This window comes from Acomys russatus, chromosome 16 (genome assembly GCF_903995435.1).
Source record: "Acomys russatus chromosome 16, mAcoRus1.1, whole genome shotgun sequence".
Classification (NCBI taxonomy): domain Eukaryota; kingdom Metazoa; phylum Chordata; class Mammalia; order Rodentia; family Muridae; genus Acomys; species Acomys russatus.
Genome location: NC_067152.1, coordinates 446,905 through 470,026, shown reverse-complemented (window position 1 = coordinate 470,026; position 23,122 = coordinate 446,905). Strand labels below are relative to the sequence as shown.

Here is a 23,122-nt window from a genome sequence, read left to right as displayed (position 1 = left end):
TCTGGAGTCTCAGGCACCAGGGGCATGGACAGTAAAGCTAGGACATCCTGAAACGACCTCAGCCGAGGAAGTGAGCCGAGTGGAAGGAGCTGCTTCCTGGTGAAGGGAGTCCTCATCCAGACCCTCTGCCTGCGCCTGTGTCATGTGCTCCTATCTGTCTGTGATCCCTCAAACCCCTGGGGCCGGCACATATATAAACAGACCGAGGCTCTGGCTCTCAGGAGTGGACTTGGTGGAGGCAGAGCCAAGTGGAAGGGGTGTCCCTCCTCATGTTCACAGCTGGACCCAGATGGTCCCTACTGACTCCTTCATCTCACAGTTGACCAGGGTCCAGAGGCCAAACTCAGTAAGAGGTCAGAGTCTGTAAGAAGGCCCCCGTGGGTCCTCCATCAGGGCAGAGGTACTAGTTACCAAGCAAACCAAGTGAGCAAATGTCAGCCTCCAAGCAAGGGAAAGGTCGCAGAGCTGTGGGGGGATGTGGGGTGGCCCTGCAGCCAGCTCTGGCTTCTTAGCTGCCCCTCCTGGGCCAGAGCAGCAGGGAAGGAGAGGAATGGAGACAGGAGCTTGGAATCGGGCCTAGAGGTGGCCATTCTCATTTCAGGCCTGTTATGTCCAGCAGGGTCCAGTAGACAGGTGGCTGAGTGTGGTGGCAGGGGTGGGAATGGGGACGAATGCTTGGACACTATCAGTCCGAGGGCCACACTGGGGACTCCTCTCTGTTCCCAAGGTTTACTTCAGGTCGTTTTTTTCTGGAGAAAAAAAAAAAAAACACAAACAAAAAGGAGAAATCATAAACTGGTGTGGTGGCACACACCTGTAATCCCAGCACTTGGGAGGCAGAGGCAGGCAGATCGATGTGAGTTCGCGGCCATCCTGCTCTACAAAGTGAGTCCAGGACAGCCAAAGACTACGAGAGAGAGAGAGAGAGAGAGAGAGAGAGAGAGAGAGAGAGAGAGAGAGAGAGAGAGAGAGAGAGAGAGACAGACAGAGAGAGAGAGAGAGAGAGACAGAGAGAGAGAGAGAGAGACAGAGACAGAGACAGAGACAGACATAGATAGATAGATAGATAGATAGACAGACAGATAGATAGATCAAATTAAGACAAAGAGTGAGATATTCTAGCTCTTCCTTAGAGCTCCCCTTTCAGCCTTGTACCGTCCCACACCTTCCAGGGCCTAGAACCTTCTGCACCTGGTCCACCCCTAGTTTCAGTGGCACTCCTGAGCCACAGCCCCAGGAATCCAGCTGCTCTCTCCGTGTCCCCTCAGGACTCCTAGAGAAAACGCTCACACTCCTTTGGGGAACAAGCCCATCACTGTTAGGTCCACAAACGGAATCCTCCTTGCCTCCTCCCCATGCCACATGTGGTCTGAGTACAACCAAGCACGCTTAAGCTGGCCTTTACCTTTGCAGCCCACACAAGGACCAAGACCCCACTCCAGTCCACTGTGCCTAACTACCTCCCTTCTGCTGCCGGTATCACACAGCTCCCCTTAATCTGGCCCCTCATCCTTTCCGAGGTTCTGGTGTCCTTAGATGAATTCTGTGTTGGCCTTGTCTCTCCCAGATCCATCCCCTCTCAGCTTCTCCATCCCAGCCTACAGGCATCCTGACAGCCACTCAGTCACACCTGAAGAGCGCCAAGGGTGGAGAGAGAGAGGACCCCCCAGTCCCAGGGTTGACCCTACATCCACAATTCTCCCCAGGACACATCCTCGTAAATCACAGAGAAACCACCAGCGTCAGGCCTCAGTAGAAACTTCCCTAAAAGGCAGCTCAGCTGGCTTGGGAACGTCAAGGGTCCCCTCTCTCACCCCCGCCCTGTCCAGCTTTAGGAGGCCCAAGGGACTGCGGGGCCGCCTGCCGGCCCAAGGCAGAGCTGTGTGGACTTCCAGCAAGCACACCGCTCCCCAGGGGCAGCCACAGGTGCCCAGCCCAGTTCCCTCCTGAAGACCTGTGGTCACTCCCTCCCACTCCTTCTCTGGGACCATGGTGGTCACCATTTCCGGTCAAGACAGTTGGTAAAGGTATGGCTTCGGGCCAATTCACCCTGGGCCAGGATTTCGTTTCTTTCTCAGGCCTCACAACCACTTCAGCTTCGATTCTAGCATCTCTTCAGTATCTTCCCAGTTGTTTCAGTAACACACACACACACACACACACACACACACACACACACACACACACACGCCCCTGTCCATGCTTACACACCTTTTGTGGTCCTCACTCCCATAACCAGGGCCTTGTCTTGGCCTCTTGGGCCGTCAGTGTCCTCTGCTCTTCTGCTCTCACACTCCAGGTACCAGTTCCATTATAGACACCTCGGCCTCCACCCTGCCAGGTTCTACCCTATCCACGTAATCTATTTTAATCCAGAATCTTCTAGTATTTACCCTTAGCTCCAACTGGGCAGGCCTCTAATCTCCCCATCCAGGAACACCCCTTCCTGTTGGGCCCAGGAATCCAGTGTGGAATTGTAACCCAGACTCAGGGTTTTCCCAAGGGAGTGAGAAGTTTTAGCCACAGGGAGAAATTTTTCATTTTTAAATTTTCTTAAGAAAATGGGCAGAGCTCTTTGGTTGCTGTGGTCAGCAGGGATGAGAGCTGTCACACAAGGACTAGGCTTCTGGGGGCAGGGGCAGGCTTTGCAAGGCTGAGTGTGTGTGGAGGGGTTTCCGGGAGGACACACACACACACGGACACACACACACACACACACACACACACACACACACACACACACACACACACACACACACACTGTCTGGCCAGAGCTGGAGTTCTGAAGGTCAAGGGTCATACCCATTTCTTCCGGGCATCTCCCAGGGTCCACCAATAGTGAGCCCAAAAGAACCATATATGGAGGGGGCAGGATGGCCTGGTTCAGCTGCCCTCAGCCCCACTCTTGGCCTCTGTGCGTCTAGCTATCTACCTCCTGTACAGAGCTCTGAGAGGCCAGCTTCTGCAGAGAAGAGGACAACACTCACTGAGGCCTTTTTCTAAAGACAAATTTTTTCAGTACCCAGAAGATTTGGTCAGCATGGTGTGGGGGCCTTTATGGAATGATAGGCACGGGGTTTATTTATAGTCTCCACTATTTCCTGGGTCAGGGCTCACATTCCATTGAGAAGTGGCCCCCAAAGTCCCAGCTGCCCAAAGCAGGTCTTAGCTGGTTGCTGGGCCCAACCCAGGTTTCTCCTAGCAGTCTAGCTTTCTTTTCTGCACCTAACCTGCTTCTGTCCATCACTCCTGGAGGAAGACAGATCTGCCCCTTGTTCTCGCCCATTAAGGTGACACCCAAAGAAGCCAATCCAGCGTTGTATTAGGTCCTGGATATGGTTGGTGGTTACCTATTCTGGGTCTGCATGATTGTCCCGAGAATATCTGGATTAAGACAGGCCAGTATGGCCAGGTGTGGTGGTGCACGCCTTTAATCCCAGCATTTGGGAGGCAGAGGCAGGCAGATCGCTATGAGTTCAAGGCCAGCCTGGTCTACAAAGCAAGTCCAGGATAGCCAAGGCTAACACAGAGAGACCCTGTTTCGAAAAACCAGGCTGGTACAGGGCTGGAGAGATGGCTCAGAGGTTACGAGCACTATCTGCTCTTCCAGAGGTCCTGAGTTCAAATCCCAGCAACCACATGGTGGCTCACAACCCTCTATAATGTGATCTGATGCCCTCTTCTGGCCTGCAGGTGTGCATGCAAACAGAGCACTCATACATAAGAAAATTAAATAAATCTTTAAAAAAAAAAAAAAAAAGACAGGCCAGTACAGGGACATCAGAGGCCAAATCCAGGACAACTGCAGCATCTTCTCCACATATGAGTGTGTAAGGCGTGGTAGGCAGTGGGTACCCAAGGAGGGAGGAGAGGGGATGGCAAGTGAGGAGAATGAGACAGCGTGGCCCTGAGCAGTGTTTCCAATAGGCCCAGTTAAGACAAGTGTGGTGTGAGATGCTTCTCTAGGTAACACTAGGACCCTTTATGTCCTCCACTTCAGGATCCAAAATTAGCTCTCCTACCATGTACCTTGCATCCGATGAAGTGGGAGTCGGGCGGAGAGGGAAGCAGCAGGCTGGAGGCAATGGTGAGGAAGCAGAAGGGGCTGGGCCGTCCACTTACCATCCATGTGATTCCTAGACAGATATTTGAGGGCCTCATCGAGCAGGATGACGGGCAGAGACATCTGGAGCACCACCCCCCACTGCCGACCACTCAGTGGGGTCACCTGGAAAATAAGCTGGTGGGGGCAGGGAGGCCCGGTTACAGGCTGCCAGCTGTGTGTACACGTCGCCCACCTGGATGCTGGTGGGCTCTTCATGGCCATGTCCTTGGAAGCCCTTCCTGCACACCTTCGCCTACTGGGTTTCCCTGAGGAGGTGCTATTCCCCTGCCCACCCCATCCTTCCACTCAGGCCCAGGCAGTGCCCTCAGCAAGCAGGCGCCACCATTTCTGCCCCCCGGAGGGTGGGAACCTATCTGCGAGATGATGGCTAGCCACATCTCCCTCCTACTGTCTCACGTGTCCAAGGGCTGCGTGGTGACTGTAACCCAAGGGACTATGGAGGGGAGAGGCATGGGGGTAACTCACAGGCAGGGGTGGCACCAGAAGGATGAGAAAATGTAGAGCCATGGACATGGCCACAGCCCCCAGCAGCCAAGGGTTCAGCCAGGGTGGCATACGCAGCAGTGACTGGTTCTCTGACACACTACCAAAGGGACGGGGCCTTAGTCAGTGCAAGATGTCAGGCCATGGTGGGCCCACCCACTTTAGCAAACACCTCGCTACCTATGTTGTAGAGCCAGGGTGGATATTTCTGTTGTACGCCTCATTCATCCCAGAGGCCCGTCTCGGGGCTTGGGCCCACTTTCTCTGTCCCTCAGATTCAGTCCTGGATCTCCATTTCATCAGACCCCAGACCTTTCTTCCTTAAATCCCAATTCTGGCCCCACCGACTCTCAGAACCCATTATGGACCCCTCCGACTAGAGACCTCATCTTCAACCTGCTTGGAAACCCATCCTGGTCCCTTTCGACCTTAGACCTCAGTCGGTCTTGGACTCCACTGACTCTTAATTCCAACTCAGGCCTACCTGTTGAGGGCGTTGCACATTTCAATGGTCACAAGCACCGATAAGGCCATGGTTGTGGGGAAGCGGGACTCGAACACCTCGCAGTCGATGCCAGCAAAGAGCGGGTTCTCCTCAGAGCACTTCAGGAAGTTCCTCTGAGGTGATGGGTGGCAGAACAGCTGTCACTGAGGTGCTGGGCAGAGGAGAGGGAAGCCTTCCCCCCAACTCTGGATGCACCTGGGGATGACTAGTGAGCACAGGATGGCAAGGGATGGGTCAACGGCGACTATGCTGGGCGGAGAAACTTGTGGATCATAGGAGCAGCTGGTGTTAGGCTGGGGAAGGCACTAGGAAGCCATGGGCTTGGGGAAGGGTCTGGGCTGGGACTCCTGCGACTCTGAAGTGTGGGAGTTGGGGAGGTGATCAAAAGAGACCTTGTAAATACATAAAACAATTGGTGCATTTCCATTAACACTGTTATGCTTAAATAGAATGGACCTCTAGAGTAGACAAAACCTACATGTGCCCTCTTCAGTGTCATAATGCAAGGTTCTATTCCTACCTCACTCTCTGCTCCCTGCTTTCTGCTTATAACAGAGAACGGATTCAGCCTTAACATACACCTCCTCTGTAATTAACAAGTTGTCAGTGCACACAGGAAGTGTCCCGCCTCCATCTCCATGGATTTTTTTTCTCTGCTCACTGGCCTCCCTCAAGAGATGGATGTCTGAGGGGCGATGAGTGCAACCATTCTTAATCCACTTGGGTCTTCTGCACATAATTCTATTCTTAGCAGTCTGAACCTGAAGATCTTTAAGGCTAGGGCTTAGCCATAGGCATTGTGCTGTAGAGGTAAGTCCTCCAAAAGAGATGTGACCTAGCAGCAAGTACAGCATCGTCGGCCCTGTGCATGAGGCTCTGCTGCCATACAGGAGAAACACTACCAGCAACTACGGCTTGGCTAGGTCCCTCCTAAAAGCTGAAATTACGTGCATGCGCTCCTTACACCCAGTTCACCTAGTGCCATGATCCAAACCCAGTCTGTCACGCATGTTAGGCAACTCTCTACACATAGAGGTGCACCCTTGCCCAAGCCCAGCTTCTGAAATGGGGCTGGATCTTTTAAGGGGTCATATGATTGAGGATGTGTGATGGTTACTTTTAATTGTTGACTTGACACAATTTAGAATCACTTGGGAGGAGTCCTGGTGAGGGAATTTGTAGACCAGGTCGGCCTGTGGGTATGTCTGTGGGGGACTGTCTTGATTACGCTGATCAGTGTGGGTGTCTGACACCAGGCAGCAGCATTCCCTGGGTGTGGGTCCTAGACCATACAAAGGCAGGGAGAGGGAGTGGCTCCGGCTCATTTGCATGCACCTCACTTTCCTCTTTAATGTGAAATTATATCTATACCAAAGAACTGAGGTTTGGTATTAGTTTTTATTTTCTTTTTCTTTCTTTTTTCTTTTTCTGTTCTTTTCTTTCTTTCTTTCTTTTTTGTTTGTTTTTTGAGACATGGTTTCTCTGTGTAGCCTTGACTGTCCTGGACTTGCTTTGTAGATCAGGCTGGCCTCAAACTCACAGAGATCCACCTGCCTTTGCCTCCCGAGTGCTGGGATTAAAGGTGTGTGCCACCACTACCGCCTGGTGTGGTTTTGATTTTCTTTTTTTTTTATTAATTTATTCTTGTTACATCTCAATGTTTATCCCATCCCTTGTATCCTCCCATTCCTCCCCCCCCCCATTTTCCCATTATTCCCCTCCCCTATGACTGTTCCTGAGGGGGATCACCTCCCCCTGTATATATTCTCATAGGGTATCAAGTCTCTTCTTGGCTACCTGCTGTCCTTCCTCTGAGTGCCACCAGGTCTCCCCCTCCAGGGGACATGGTCAAATGTGAGGCACCATAGTACGTGAGAAAGTCATATCACACTCTCCACTCAACTGTGGAGAATATTCTGACCATTGGCTAGATCTGGGAAGGGGTGGTTTTGATTTTCTTAATGATTCAATTTTGTATGCATTGGTATATGCTTGTCTGTGTGAAGGTGTCAGATCTCCTGGAGCTAGAGTTGTAACTATAGGCAATGGTGAGCCTATGGAATGGAACTGAACCAGGGTTCTCTGTAAGAGCAGCCAGTGCTCTTAACCACTGGGCCATCTTTCCAGCCTTAGTTTTGACTTTAAATATATATACATACATACACATATATATAATCATATACTATATATGTATATACTATATATACATATATATTTATAATATATACACACATATATATAAATATAAATTTACGTGTATGGGTGTTTTACCTTTATGAGTGTCTGTGCACCATATGAGTGCCTGATACTCTCGGAGGCCATTAGATCCCCCAGAACTGGTGCTACAGATAGTTGTGAACTGTTACATATGCGCTGAGAATTGAACCCAGGTCCTCTGCAAGAGCAGACAGTGTTCTTAACTGCTGAGCTGTCTCTCCAGCCCATTTTTGCTTTTCTTTGAGACAGGGTCTCACTATGTATATCTGGCTGGTCTGCAACTTGCTATGTAGACCAGACTAGCCTAAACTCACAGAAATCCACCTGCCTCTGCCTTCTGGGTATTGGGATTAAAGTCCCAGCTGGCAGAACTGTTTTAAAATACACTTCCTTATGATTTACTATTAATAATTTTTTGTATGTGTATTTTAATGCATATATACTTGGTGTCATATAAAAAATTGGCTGAGAAGGGGTTTCAAAATAAAAAGTTTAAAAGTCATGATGCAGGAGGCTGGAGGCATATCTTGGTGGTTAGGGGCATTTGCTGCTCTTCCAGAGGCCTATGTTTGATACCTAGCACCCACATGGTAGCTTACAACTACAACTACAATTCCAGGACTCTGACTCCCTCTTCTGGCCTCCAAAGGCAGCAGGGACACATGTGGTGGACAGACATACAAGCGGCAAACCATTCTTACACGTGAAATTAAAAACAAACACACAGAGGCAGAGGCAGGTGGATCTCTGTGAGTTCAAGGCTAGCCTGGACTACATAGGGAGTTCCAGGACAGCCAGAGCCGTTACACAGAGAAACCCTGTCTTGAAAAACCAAAACACATGGGGCTGGAGAGATGGCTCAATGGTTAAGAGCACTGACTGCTTTTCCAGAGGACCTGAGTTCAATTCCCAGCAACCACATGTTGGCTCACAACCATCTATAACACGATCTAATGTGCACTATATACATAATAAATAAATCTTTAAAAAAAAAAAGAAAGAAAAACCAAAACACACACACACACACACACACACACACACACACACACACACACACACACACAGGGCTGGAGAGATTGCTCAGTGGTTAAGAGCACCGTCTGCTTTTCCAAAGGACCTGGGTTCATTTCCAGCACCCACATGGCAGCTCACACCTGCCCATAACTCCAGTTCCAAGGGATATGACACCTTCATACTAATGCACATAAAATAAAAGTGATAAATTATTAAACAAGCAAACAGACACACAAAAATCTTAAAGTCATGTATCACAGTGTTTTCTCCAAGGGTCCTTCTCATGACATATGACAACTTGAGGCTGGAGAGATGACAGAGACAGGCAGAGAGATCTCTGGGGCTCATTGGCCAGCTAGCTTAGCTGAGTCTATAAATCTATGAGTTTCAGGTTCAGTGAGAGACTCTGTCTCAAGAAACATTAGAGAGATCAAGTAAGATACCCGATGTCCACCTCTGGCCTCTGCACCACACAAATAAATACCGGAGAGAGAGGGAGAGGGAGCCAGAGCGAGGGACACACAGACACAGACCCGGACACTGAGCCAGAGAAGAGACACCAGTGACTACAGCCTAAAGTTCTGCCTAAACTTCCCCCTGGAGCATGGTCCACCCTGAATAGGATTCTCCATTTCCACAGCCCCTCCCCCAGACAGCCAGTTCTTTATATGGAGACCCCCTGATGACAAGTACTTCCATAGTAATTTGGGCCCTGGCCACAGTGGGTATTTGATGGACATTTCCTGAACAAGTGGCTGAATAAGAAAAGGAATGACCTAAGGACCGCTGAGAAGAAAACATCCCATCAGGCTGACTGATGCATGGAAGATTTAAGGAGATGCTTAATGTGACTCTCAGATGTCAGGTTGACTGACCAGGCAGACATTGGATCTGAGTGAGATGGAGGAGAGAGATTGCTGTGAGAAGGAGACAGCCTTGGTGTGAGCCTTATGGAGGCTCGGAGCCAAAGGAGGTAAACAGCACTGATGAGGTTGAATCTCAGAACAGAGGAAGGAGTGTTCCTGGAGAAGCATCAGTTCTCACCCTGCAAAGTGTCAAATGACCCTTTTACAGGGGTCACCTAAGACCATCTGCATATCAGATAGTTAGATTAAGATTCAGAACAGTTACAAAATTACAGTTATGAAGTAGCAGCAAAAATAATGTTATGATTGGGGGGGTCACCATAACATGAGGAACTGCATTAAAGGGTCACAGCATTAGGAAGGTTGAGAGTCTCTAGTCTAAAAGATGGATGCATACTCAGAGATGGGTGGAGACCAAGTACAAAGCTACCATGGGAGCCAGAGGTGCTGAGGTGATCAAGGGTGACCTGACCCCGGCCTGAGGACAACAGCCAGAGAGAGAGAGAGAGAGAGAGAGAGAGAGAGAGAGATATTAGCCTCTGAAGGAGGTTGGGCGGTGCTCTGTGAGGTAGAAGGGATGGTCTCATGGGCTAACTCCTCTCCAATCATGCTCCACAGGAGGAACCCACCCACCTCAGCTATCCCTCTACACCGTTCTGTGGCGTCTGCCTCAAGCAAAGGGACAGAAGGACAGACAGCTGCTAAAAGGGGTCTGGCTTGTTCCCAGAGCTGAGCTGAACTAAAGCTGTTCCACACTGTGCTATCGTAGGTACCTGCCGGTCACGTGACTCTAGAGGTCAGTGGGTCCCATCTGAGAAACACTGTGTGGATGGTGCCACTCTCTCCCTTTGATCTCCTTGGTTTGACCCTCAGCCTGAAGTCCCACCATGTCAGACTTCACACCTCTGGGCCCTGAGTGTGTCATGGGCTCTGTGGTAAAGGTAAGATACTTCTGCGTAGTTATGGCTCTAGGTCTCCTCATTGATCTGGGGGCTTCTAGGGCCAACGAAGTTACCTCCTTGGAGGATGGTATTAAGGACAGCCATGGAGGCTGAGTCTCTCGCTGGAACTCCCTCAACCATGTAATCTGTAGGCCCACCTGTCTGGCCTCTACTTACTCACCAGTTGATAAAAGGTGACTTGAGGTCCCTCGATGTCATACAGGAACCACCAGGTGGCGGCAGCCACTGTAGCCAGGCCTACATACACTGTGGGCAGGGGAAGGGGGAGACACTGTAGTAGGCACTTGAGGTTCCTTGCCATCCATGCCCTCTTCCCAACCATCCCTTGAATTCTCCTCTTCATCCCTAAGCCATGTTCTGCTAACATCTACCCTGTGCCAATGGAGGGCCCTGAATGGCAACCTGATCAGCCACACTCTTAGGCACAGTGACTGATTCTATTTGCACTAATAAAAACAGGCCTGAGGCTTTTATAAAAATAAACCCAAAATTTCCCTGGGCTGGAGAGATGACTCAATGTACATGATTGGAAATATGAATTTGGGGCTGGAGAGATGGCTCACAGGTTAGGAGCACTAAGCTGCTCTTCCAAAGGTCCTGAGTTCAATTCCCAGCAACCACATGGTGGCTCACAACCATCTATAAAGAGATCTGGTGCCCTCTTCTGGCCTACATGCAGGCAAAACCTGTGTATAATAAATAAATAAATCTTTTTTGTTTGTTTGTTTTGGTTTTTTGAGACAGGGTTTCTCTGTGTAGCCTTGGCTGTCCTGGACTTGCTTTGTAGACCAGGCTGGCCTCGAACTCACAGCGATCCACATGCCTCTGCCTCCCAAGGGCTAGGATTAAAGGTGTGCACCACTATGCCAGGCTAAATAAATCTTAAAAAAAAAAAAAGAAAGAAAGAAAGAAAGAAAAAAGAAAATATGAGTTTGGGTCTCCATTACCCATGTAAAACACTGGATGTGGCCATGTGTACCTGAGGCCCCAGGACTATGGGTTTGTAGGGACACAGACAGGAGGATCATTGGAGGTTACTAGCCAGTCAGCCTGTCCTCCCCATCCCCCCACCCACAAAAGAGAAGTTTCATGTTAGTGAGAGACCCTATCTGAAGGGAACAAGGCAGAAAGTGATACACCAGACCACAGCCTGGATCCAGCCATACCCTGTGCCTAGTCTTTTCAGTCACATGAGCTCACACAGTCGGTCTGCAGACATGGCCTGAGTCACACTATCTGCAGTCTGCAAGCATAGGAACGCTCCTGAAGGATGCTCACCTCCAATAGCCAAATATCGGAAAAAAAGCCAGCCGCTGATGAGCGCCTCACGTGGGTTTCGGGGCAGCTTCTCCATGATGTCCAGATCTGGTGGGTTGAAGCCAAGTGCTGTGGCAGGTAGGCCATCTGTCACCAGGTTCACCCAAAGCAGCTGCACAGGGATCAGGGCTTCGGGTAGGCCCAGAATTGCCGTGAGGAAGATGCTAAAACCAGAGGCATTGGCTTAGCCCTGGGCAGGGCAGCCACCATCAGAGGGCTGAACGCCAGTTCTCACCCAGCTGGCGTTGGGCGCTCTGCAGCTTCCTCTGCTGCCCAAGGGTGAGGGATGTGAGTATACTGGGTACATTTGCCCCTTAGGCCTAACATAGGACAGCTGGCTGTGTGTGCACACATACTACACGCCCAAATATCAGACATGTACAAACACCTGACACCTGTCATACAATCACACAAACACAAGCCGGCCCATGTGCCAGCCCATGTGCCAGCCCAAAAGCGCCAAGGTGGAGAATCCACACACATCAAGTACACACGAGCTCACGGCATCCAACAGGCATCTCTTCGTACAAACGGTAACGTGAATATAAACACGCTCTGTTATACGCTGTTTATATACTCAATGTATATTTATGGTCAACAAGTATGTTTTTTTTTTTTTAAAGATATATTTATTTATTAAGTATACAGTGCTCTGTCTGCATATATGTATACCTGCAGGCCAGAAGAGGGCATCAGATCACATTATAGATGGTTGTGAGCCACCATGTGGTTGCTGGGAATTGAACTCAGGACCTCTGGAAGAGCAGGCGGCACTCTTAACCACTGAGCCATCTCTCCAGCCCAACAAGTATGTTTATATTCAACGATGCTGCCGCGTAAGAGTTCACATACGTTCCTAAGCATAGACCTCTCACCTGAGCACACTGTACACGCACACACAGATCAATACACGCACACACGTAGATACCCTGTTGCCCTGTGGCGAAGCTGCTTCTCCAGGCTCATAGGTCTCAAGGCGAGAAGTGATGAGGGGGGAAGACCATGGCTGGAGGGATGGCAGAGGATGCTGGAGTGTACTGCAGCCCGGGGTGGCCTTCTCAGGGACACAGAGTTGGTTGGTACAGGGGCGTGGAAGGAGGGGGCATGGAGCCTTACCAGACGACCTCGCCGACATTGGAGGAGATGAGGTAGCGGATAAATTGCTTCATGTTGCTGTAGATGGCCCGCCCCTCCTCCACTGCGGCCACAATAGAGGCAAAGTTGTCATCGGACAGTACCATCTCCGCCGCCGACTTGGCCACAGCAGTGCCTGAGCCCATGGCAATGCCGATCTCTGCCTTCTTCAGGGCTGGTGCGTCGTTTACCCCATCGCCAGTCTGTGGGCCGGGCCAGGTAGTACACAACCTGAGAGACTTGCCTACTTCCTCTTATCTCAAGCAATCCTAGCGGTGGGGAGTGTGCCCAAGGACTCAGACAGATGGACCGAAGAAAGGATGGAGGCAAGAATGAGCTCAGAGGGCAAGCCTGCAGTCCCAGTCACTCATGAGACAGAGGCAGAAGGATCACGAGTTCAAGACCAGCCTTGGTCATTTATTGAGACCTGTCTTGAAATGGAAGTGGAAAAGAGGAAGAAGATGAGGCTCAGCGATAGCATGAGGGTTCTGGGATCTATCTCCTTCAACAGCCCCCTGCTCCTCTATACATGTGCAGACACACAGAAAGAAAGGAAAGGAAAAGTGAGCATGATCTTATAAATTGGGTTGAAGACGAGATTAGAGAAGGCAAGGGATGTGGGATAGGGTGAAGCTGGACAAGACGAAGCCAAGGTACAGAGGACGGTGAGGCAGGGGTGGGGATGAGACGGACCAAACTGAGGGCAGGCATGTGATTCAGATTGGATATGGAGAAGACTATGAAACTGAGATTACGGGGAAAGCTGAACTCAGTTCGGGGATGAGGTTACGGTTGTGGCTCAAGCCAAGGGCCAGACATATTCTAGACAGGACTCAGGCTGACAGTTAAAAAAAAAACCACAAACTGGATGTCAGAGTGATACATGATATCACAGTCAAGTTTGCAAGTCAAGACTGGAGACCTGGTCAAAACTGAAGTCAGGAGGCAGACGTGGTGGCACGTGGTGGTGCACGCCTTTAATCCCAGCACTCGGGAGGCAGAGGCAGGTGGATCGCTCTGAGGTCAAGGCCAGCCTGGTCTACAAAGTGAGTCTAGGACAGCCAAGGCTACACAGAGAAACCCTGCCTCAAAAAACAAAAAAAAACCCCAAAACTTCCAAAAACTGAAGTCAGCATAAATTATTGAATAGTTGACGGCAGGGACCAATATCAGTATCTGCCATCAGTTCTAGACCAGGCCAAGATTCAAACACACATCAGGATAAGAGGCTCAAGGGGCCGGAGTTCACCTCAGTGGTAAAGTATGTGATTAACAAAAACAGTTGTAGATCAAGGTCAGTGTAGAGGTCAAAGTTGACAGCAAGACTAGGTTACAGCTGTAATCAAATTAAGCAGCTCCCAGGCTCTGCCCCTATAGCCTCACCATGGCCGTGATCTCATTAAAGGACTGCAGGTTCTCCACGATGCGAGACTTATGTGCGGGCTCCACACGGGCAAAGCAGCGGGCCGTGCGGCAAGCGAGGCGCTGCTGCTCCGGGCTGAGGTCATCAAATTCGCGGCCTGTGTAGGCCTTGCCCAGCACATCCTCTGTGTCCCCAAAGATGCCAAGCCGGCGGCAGATGGCCACAGCTGTGCCTTTGTTGTCTCCTGTGATCATGACCACCCGGATGCCCGCCTGGGAGCAGCGCTTGATACAAGCAGCCACCTCTGGTCTCGGCGGGTCTAACATGCCCACGCAGCCCACGAAGGTCAGGTCTTTCTGTGGTGGGGAGGGGGCACAGAAGCACAGCCTGAGTCCGTTCTTGGCTTCTTGTGTGCCCGGCCACCACAGGAAGAGCCTGGCTCCCAGCACCCACCTCGTACTGTACAAACTGGCTGCAGTCATCTAGTCTCATGTCCTCCTTCCTCGGGGGCCTGTCCCTGGTGGCCAGCGCTAAGCAGCGCAGGGTGTCAGAGCCTGAGCCCCAGTCCCGGATCTTGGCCAGGATGTGCTCTCTGGAGGTGGCGTTCAGGGGTGCTGTTCGGCTCCCCACTCGGACTGAGCTACAGCGCTCAATTACGCTCTCAGGAGCTCCCTGTAGAGGGGAGGGAGAACAGTCCATCTTACCAGCCAAGACCCTGGCCCTCCTTGCTGATCAGTAGAGGAAACTGCAAGCCGCTGTGGGAAATGGCCAACCAAGAGAGCTTACAGCAGGGAAGAACCATAGGCCTTCAATTCCAGTAGTCAGGAGGCAGAGGCAAGGGGATGTCTTGGAGTTCGAGGCCAGTATGACCTATAAAGCGAGTCTGGGACAGCCAGGGCTCTGTTTTACAGAGAAACCCTGTTTGACAAACCAAAAACCGAAACCAAAACCAACCAACCAACCAACCAAACAAACAAACAAAAAACCCCAAAAAACTGTTTTGCTAGGCACGGTGGAGCAGGCCTGTAATCCCAGTACTCAGGGAGGCAGAAGCTGGTTGGAGTTTTGTGAGTTCAAGGCCAGCCTGGTCTACAAATCAAGTCCAGGACAGCTAAAGCTGCACAGAAAAATCCTATTTTGAAAAAAAAAAAAAAAAAAAAAAAGGTGGAGAGAGGGAGGGATGGGTGGGTCAGGGGAGGAAGAGCCAGTCTTTGTAAGCTCAAAGGGGGAACCTGGTGGACCTCACTATGAGAAAACCTAAGGGGGTGTGGCAGGTGAGGTCATAGCCACCCAGCGGGTGGACCCTGCCTCTACCAGAGCACAACTGAGAAGGCTTGTTGCAACCGTTTGGAGGTTTGGGTGGGATCAGCATCTCCCACGGGAACCTGCGTGCCTCCCCGCCTGCCTCATACCACTAGAACTCCCGATAGCAGCAGGGAGGCAATGCTGACCCCACTGGGCACTAGAAAGAGAGGCATTCTGTGTAACAGGTGTGGCCCTGGCCAGGTGGCTGTTGGTGGAGAGGTGACTGACTCTAGTTTCATCAGGGTCTCCCCTTGGCACTCAGCTGGTTTCTGGCTCTTCCTCTCCCTTAGCCTAAATACCCAGGGGCCACCTTCTCTACATGGGCAGGGGTCTCAGGATGGAAGCCCTGTTATTTCACAGGCACTGAGACCTCCACTTTTGGATGAAGCTAAGGACGGGACCCCTCTACTATGTGTAAAGGGGGCCCTGGAGGGCTGGGCTGGGACCTTTTAGTTCCCTTCCCAGGTCTCAGCTTCCAAAAGCAGGAGTATCAATTACATCAGCACCCACCAGAGGCAAAAGGGCTTCTGAGAGCTTCTAGCACAGCTTTCTCACTCTCATGGGATGCCGGAGGAGCACCCATGACTCCAGGGTCCTGTGGTCAGGGAGTAGCCCTCAGGCTAGAGCTAGGACTATGGTCCCTCAGCCATTGGATGCCGTCCTCAGTTCCCCATGGCATGTTGCCCACCCCCACTCTAGAGCCATCCCTTTAACAATGAGCCTCAAAGCTCCCTGGGCCTCCCAACAGCTGCAGTTTGTGGGGCTTTATTTGTTTGGATTTTTGTTTATCGGTCTTTCTTTTCTTTCCGAGACAGGGACTCATGTAGCCCAGGCTCATGAGCTCAAACTCACCCATCCCATCTCCATTTCCTCAGGCGCTGAGGTTGTAAGTATACACCACTACAACTGGTTTCTCCCGTGCTGAAAAACAAACTTCTGACCTCTTGCACTCTAGGCAAACATGCTACCACCTGAGCTACCCTCGCTCTGGGACTTCAGGGACTAGAGACCAGATTTCCCCCGCTGCCCCCCAACGCTCCTGAGATCCCAGGAGTCACCCTAGGTCATGCAGGCAGGACCCTACCTTCACAAACATCTTGCTGCCCTGGGCCTTGGGGTCAGGACGGGTAGGTGTGCAGTACACAGACATGGACTTCCGGTCCCTCGAGAACTCAAGAGTGAACTCCTTCCGCATGAGTTGCTTAATGACCTGCGGGGTCCAGGCAGGTCAGGGCATGAAGGACACAGCTGGAACTCTTGCACGCCCCCACTAGCCACTCAAGAGAAGACTCCTGTTCCCTGTGACTTTTATCCATACTCCCTGACTCTGGCATTCAAAGATGAAGCTAAGGATGGGCCCCTCTATTAGCTTTAAAGGGGGTCCTTCCTTCCTCTCCCAAAATGTGTGCATTTCCCGACTGGAAGCCTGTGCCCACATTCAGCCTTTTCCTTTCTCTGCTCCACAGATTCACTGGCAAGGTGCCCAAGGGTCCTCCTTCTTCCTTGAAGCACCGCCCCCATCCCTCCCCTCCCGCCTCCCTGCCCAGGCCTATGATTTCATCTTTTGTCTCTAGATACCCCAGAACCCCTGGCTATACCCACCGAGTTGCAGGCGCCAGCACGCTCCACCGGGGACAGTGATTTCAGGTCCGTGTCAAATACATTCATCTTCTCTACTAGGCAAGTCAGGGCTGTCTCTGTGGCCTCTCCCACCTTCTCATACATGCCCTTGGCCTGGAGGGTCAGAGTGCACAGGGAGTGAGGGCCCCCTGAAGCCTTTAATTATTTATTTTGAGCTAGGTCTTGCTATGTGCTCAGGACGGCCTCGAGTTCACATGGACCCGCCTGCCTGCCTGCCTCAGCCTCCCCGAGTACTAAGATTATGTGAGCACCTCGGCGTGGCGATTCCGGATTCTTCTTGCTGAGCCTCAGTCCTGCTCCATCACCACACCGGGCTCCCTCGCTCCTGGGTTTTTAATCTGTCAGTGCTAATGTCTACACAGAGCATCTTTGGGAGAGGCAATGTGGCCACACTAGTCTGCTATACAAAACCCTCCTGTGGCTCTCTGCTTGTCCTTGGCTTGGCATGGGAGCTGGCCTCGTCTGAAAGGCAGGAGTACCCTCCCATACCCTCCACTCCCCAGCTCCAGCCACACAAGTGATATTCAATGCATGCCACCTCTAGCTTTTGCAGAATGAGTCCTTTCTCTGCCTCGCCTTCTGCTTTAAATGTCTGCTCTTGTCCTGTCCCCCACTCAGTGTCTTCCCAAAGCATCCCTAGTCTTCCAGCCTCTTACATGGCAGCCTCTCACTCCTAGCTGAAGAGCCATGGGGGACGGGGGCAAGGTCACAGAAACAACCTTAACAGAATGAGGAGGAGGGTTGGAAGTGAGGGTGTGCAGGGTTGACCATGCTTCTGTGGTGTTGTCCTCTGAAGCAGCAAGGACCATCAGCCGGAAGCAACGAGACTCTGAGCAAAGGAAAAAGGTCTGTCCGAGAGAACCAGGACCCAGGGGGGTTGTGAAAAGGAGTGGAAGCCCACCTCACTGTAGTCCAGTGCAGAATCATTGCAGAGGGCGCAGATGGTCGCTAGCTCCACAAGTCCATCAAACTGCCCACAGCGCACAGGCTGCTCCCCTTGTCGCCTGCAGAGAGGGACCAGTCAACACAGGGCCTGGTGGGAGGGTGTGTGTGCCCTGGGAGGTGTCCTGAATTGGCCCCGCCCCCAAGAAACAACTTCCAAGGACCCCTCTGGTAGCTCCGCCCACTTGGTCCCACCCTGGCCTCACTCCCACACTCACACTTCGCCCTCTGGGGTATACGTGGTACCCGAGATGGTGAATTCGTGCAAACGACAGGTGCCTGCCTCTGCTTCAGCTACCACGAACATCTGCGAGCACAAAGGTGGGCTCAGGCTACTGGGTGGCTCCCTTTCTGTTGGCCATCATCTTAAATAAAGTCTGACCCAGGAGGATATCTGAGGCACTTCCACAAGAACCACCAAAGGACTTTCCTTCTCCACGAGAGTGAAGAAGTGAGCCCAAGGTCTAGGCTCGGCACCTGAGATTCTGTTCAGCCCAGCGGCATTTGGCTCTCACTGGCCATTTGCTCAGGACACCTGAGGGTATTGTGGCCTGTTTTTCAGTGCTTGAGGCAGCTGGCAGCATGAGAAAGACCCAAGCTGAGCAAGATCCCTGGGCCCTTGTGCATCTCTCTGTGCGAACCCTTTTTAAGCATCTACGCCTCACTTCTCCAAGGGTAACGTAGGGAGAAAGTGGGCTGAGAGCCTAGCTGCACCTTCCTTTCAAGGGATCAGTTCTTTACTTCCAAGGAAGAAAGCCGTATCTTGTTCTCAGGTACAGTTTCCTCTGGTCCAGAGGTGACCCCAAAGAAGGAGCCTCTGCTCTCAGGGCCTGCCAGGACATTCAGCCCCTATCTGCTGCACTCTCCCCTATCAGGGCAGCCCCATTTCCTGGTCCATCAGTCAGCTGAGAGAGACTTCCTGGCAGTTCATTCTCAAGCCAGTAGCCAGCCTAGCACCCCAAATGTACTCTGTCCTAACTCTTCCTTCTTGCCCTCTCTGTTCTGGGGCAGTCTTCCAACAAGCGTGGTCCATTATCCAGCATGCTCAGCCACTGCCACTTCCCGACACCATGCTTCTCCAATCTTTATTTCAGCTGAGGAACACTGAACAGATAAGATCCCACTAGGGACGCCAACAACTCAGAGGACGCAGGACAACAGAGCTTGCCCATGCCTCTCCCTTACATCAGGCCCTGGTGGACCTTCATGGGGTTGTAAGGTCTCAAGAGTCCTGGGCCTGTTCCTAGGGCTTACTAGGCAGACAAACTCTGAGAGCAGAGGCAGAAGGGGTGTGGTGGGTGCCTGGGAAGGTGTGAAACCCACCGCTGTCACCATCTCCCCAGCTTTCTCTCTTCTGAGCCAGAATGGGCCTCTGTCCCTTGGAATTCCAGCCAGAATCCCTAGAACACATGGACAGTGGCCCCAGGATGTGGGATCAAGTGCCCAGGAATAAATAATTGCTGCCCTAGCCCTTCCAAGGTCACTGGAACCAGCCTATCTGGTGACAGGCATCAGGTGAATAGGCAAGACAGAGCAGGATAGAACCTGGGTCCAATGACATGAGGACTGCACTCGACTCTCTCTGGGATCCCTGGCACAGCTCATATGTAGGTTTCAGATGAGGAGACTAAGGTCCACAGACTGGAAACAACCTGCCCAGGACACTGCAGTGACACTAGGCCCCAAGGATGCAGTAGACAAGGACTGGTGTGCTGCGTTTTCCACATGGACGACCCCAGCTGGGAGACAGCACACAGGTTACCAAAAGAAGATCAGGGAGCCACCCAGCTGCCCAACCTCACCTAACACCAGTGGTTCCCAACCCAGCTGCCACTCACCCTGCAGACAGACATCTGATTGGTGGTGAGTGTCCCTGTCTTGTCAGAGCAGATGACTGAGGTGCAGCCCAGGGTCTCCACAGAGGGCAGGCTCCGCACAATGGCATTCTTACGTGCCATACGCCTTGTGCCCAGGGCCAGACATGTAGTGATGACTGCTGGCAGGCCCTCGGGGATAGCAGCCACGGCCAGGGCCACGGCAATCTTGAAGTAGTAGACTGCACCACGGAGCCAGGATCCACCGTGGGCTGGGTCAGCAAAGTGGCCGATGTTGATGACCCACACAGCCACACAGATCACAGAGATAGCATGAGACAGCTGCCTCCCAAATTCATCCAACTTGCGCTGCAGTGGTGTCCGCTCAGGCTCCACAGCCGCCATCTGGCTCCGAATCTTGCCCAGCTCTGTGTGCAGGCCTGTAGCCACAGCCACGCCCAGCGCTTTGCCTGATGCAATATTGGTGCCCTGACCAGAGAAGAAGAAGGAAGTGCTGCTCAGTCTCTGGCCAGGGCCCGGAATCCCCGACGTCAAGCCAGAGCAGGCTCCTTTGTGTGGCCAGTGCTTCCACTTATTGGATTGCCGTTTAATGAAGTCAAGGATTTAGAGGGTCGTCACACGGCCTGTGCCTAGCACAGTGCCTAGCACAAAGAAGACTTTGAGGATTACATCAGCTACACGTCTCAAGCCCAACCCATAAGACCCATCAAAATAAGACTCATAAACAGCCACTGTGGCCACACAGGAAGGAGCGTGGCTGACAATGCTTTGTAAATGTTTACTGAAGAATCCACAGAACCTGAGACGTGGCACTCCCAGTCCCCAAGGCTCTGGTCAGGGTGTGTGTAGTGGTGGACAACTCCCAGTGTCGAGATCAGGCAGTCTTGTATCCCAGTGTCCTACCCTTCAAAATGGCCCCACGGAGGTCCAAGATGCAGTCTCCTTAGAGGCCAACTGCCTGGTGCCCCTTCGGACGGATGGGATGTGGATGGGAGATGGTAAGAGCACAGGGGCTGGTGGCAGGCAACCCTGCCTTTCCTTCACCCAGATCAATGCAGCTTTACCCTGCTAGCTGCCCACAACTAAAGCAAAGACCCAGAGCAAGCCACACCTGCTCCATGTGTGCCACACCTCCCTCCCCATTCAAAGCAGGGCTCCCTGCAGGAGCTCTGAGGACCCATGGTGCTCTCCACTCCTGTCCACTTCCCAGGAGGCTCTCAGACCCCTATGCCTGGGTGTGCTAGGGCATAGTCTACTACACGACGCGCAGCTCGCCCCATCACTCTGTTATCCACTGAGTGGCTAAAGGCAAGCCCAGACCCTCTCTAGTTCTAAGCACAGTATCCTTGCAGGAAAGGGAAATCCCTAAGACCAGATGTCTGAGCTCAGATCCCAACTCTGTTGCTTGTTCAGTGTGAACTTGGGCAATGGACTTAACCTCTTATTTCCTCGCTGGGAAATATAGATAACAAGACACAGACAACCTTATTTCAATGGCTTGATGTGTGGATTAAATAAAACTATCAAGTTTAAATGGCTTAGACCAATGCCAAGCAAGTAGGCCTCAGTAAACACAAGCTGTTAAGGCTACTATAAATTTGCATGTATTATTGATAACCAAGAGGATCATTCCTATAGGATTTTGAAAATGTAAAAAAAAAAAAAATTTACATGCCAGGCACACCTCTAATCCCAACACTCAGGAGGCAGCGACAGGTGGATGTCTGAGTTAGAGGCCAGCCTGATCTTCAAAGGTAGTTCCAGGCTAGAAGGAACTACACAGCGAGACCTTGTCTCAAAAACACTAAATAAAAATAAAATTTAAAAGGTGACAAACAAAGCTGGGCGTGGTGGCGCACGCCTATAATTCTAGCACTTGGGAGGCAGAGGCAGGTGGATCTCTGTGAGTTTGAGGCCAGCCGGGTCTACAAAGCGAGTCCAGGACAGCCAGGGCTACACAGAGAGACCCTGTCTTGAAAAAAAAAAGTATTACTTCATTTTTTGGTGTGTATGGGGTAGGCAAGCATTTTTTTTTTTTTTTTTTGGTGTGTATGGGGTGGGTAAGCATGCATATGCCACCCCATGAGTGTGGAGGCTGGAGGACAACCTGTGGAAATCAGTTATCTTTCAACCTTCACACCCTGGGGATCAAACTCAGGCTCAGTGGGTGGACAGCACCTTTACCAGCTGAGCCATCCCACCAGGGCTCCTATAGGACCTACTATTACCGTCCAGGCCGAGGCCCAAGCATCCCCAAAACTTACAGAGAACAGCATGTTCTTCTTGTCCTGGTTCACGGCTCGGGGGTCTGGAATGGCGTCTGTATGCTTGGTCACGGACACAGATTCCCCTGGTTATAGGACGGGATATGAGAAGCCCCACCTGGACACGAGCCATCACCTGGCCCTGTTCCCGTTTCACCCATAGCCCCTGGGCCTCACCTGTCAGGATGGACTGGTCCACTCGAAGTGTGGTGGACTTGATCTCAATGAGGCGGAGGTCAGCAGGCACCTTGTCTCCCACTGCACAGGGAGAATAGCACGGCTGAAGGTACTCTGGGGCTCCAGTCCCAGCAAAGCCAGAAAGGCTCCCAGAGGCAAGACTGAGGCCAGAGGCGGCGTCCTGAGCTATGACCCTTCAGGCGGATCCCAGCCACTCAGGCCGGAATCTCTGGATCTGCCCAACAGGTGCATGATGGAGGCACAGAGAGAAACAAGGCTCTCTGCTGTCAAGTAGTAAAAAGAGAAGGACCTGGACAGATATACCCACCTGCCACTTCCACAATGTCCCCAGGGACGATGTCCCGGGCTCGGATCCTCTGCACGCCCTTGCGGTCAGAGCGGATCACCTTACCCATCTCGGGCTCATACTCCTTCAAGGCCTCAATAGCACTCTCGGCATTGCGTTCCTGCAAAACAGGAGTGGGCAGGTGGTCTCCCTTTGCTGTCCCGGGAGGCCTCCCCTTGAGGGTAAAACTTTTGGGGCTTAAGATAGACCTGAAGCCCGGGGTGGTGGTGCACGCCTTTAATCCCAGCACTCGGGAGGCAGAGGCAGGCGGATCGCTGTGAGTTCCAGGCCAGCCTGGTCTACAAAGTGAGTCCAGGACAGCCAAGGCTACACAGAGAAACCCTGTCTTGAAAAACCAAAACAAACAGACAAACAAACAAACAAAAGAACCTGGAAGTAGAAAGCACACCTCCCAGATGTGAGATCCCAAGGCCCTGCCCGCTCCCAGAACTTCCCACCTGCCACACTCCCACAATCGCATTGGCCACGAGGATTAGCATGATGACTAGGGGTTCCACAAAGGCGGTCGTGGTCTCCTCACCCTCCTCGAACCAGGCCAGAACCTGCAGAGACAGAGCTGGTCAGCCTGACTGTGCTGGGAGCCCCTGAGATAAGCCCCTTGGCT

General features: G+C 51.9%; 1 protein-coding gene across 1 annotated transcript; it reads right to left on the bottom strand.

Annotated features, from left to right (window-relative positions):
• Positions 1 to 472: 472 nt before the first annotated feature.
• Positions 473 to 23,116, bottom strand: LOC127199914 (sarcoplasmic/endoplasmic reticulum calcium ATPase 3). Its single transcript, XM_051157900.1, has 18 exons — positions 22,956 to 23,116; positions 22,480 to 22,618; positions 22,152 to 22,232; positions 21,975 to 22,060; positions 19,714 to 20,178; positions 18,094 to 18,182; positions 17,835 to 17,937; positions 16,895 to 17,026; positions 16,377 to 16,502; positions 14,441 to 14,659; positions 14,008 to 14,343; positions 12,607 to 12,827; positions 11,452 to 11,654; positions 10,334 to 10,419; positions 5,094 to 5,227; positions 4,592 to 4,709; positions 4,123 to 4,240; positions 473 to 749 (listed from the first exon to the last, which is right to left on the bottom strand). Exons 1-18 carry the CDS (start codon positions 22,995 to 22,997, stop codon positions 730 to 732), a joined length of 2,718 nt encoding a protein of 905 aa, XP_051013857.1. The 5' UTR covers positions 22,998 to 23,116; the 3' UTR covers positions 473 to 729.
• Positions 23,117 to 23,122: the final 6 nt, after the last annotated feature.

Excerpts from the sequence above, each read along its gene's own strand:
- LOC127199914 (XM_051157900.1), bottom strand. The coding sequence starts at position 22,997 with ATGCTAATCCTCGTGGCCAATGCGATTGTGGGAGTGTGGCAG. Across the intron at positions 22,233-22,479 it reads GGACATTGTGGAAGTGGCAG|TGGGAGACAAGGTGCCTGCT; the intron begins GTGGGTATATCT and ends CTCCCTGTGCAG. Across the intron at positions 17,027-17,834 it reads CTGCACTGGACTACAGTGAG|GCCAAGGGCATGTATGAGAA; the intron begins GTGGGCTTCCAC and ends CTGACCCTCCAG.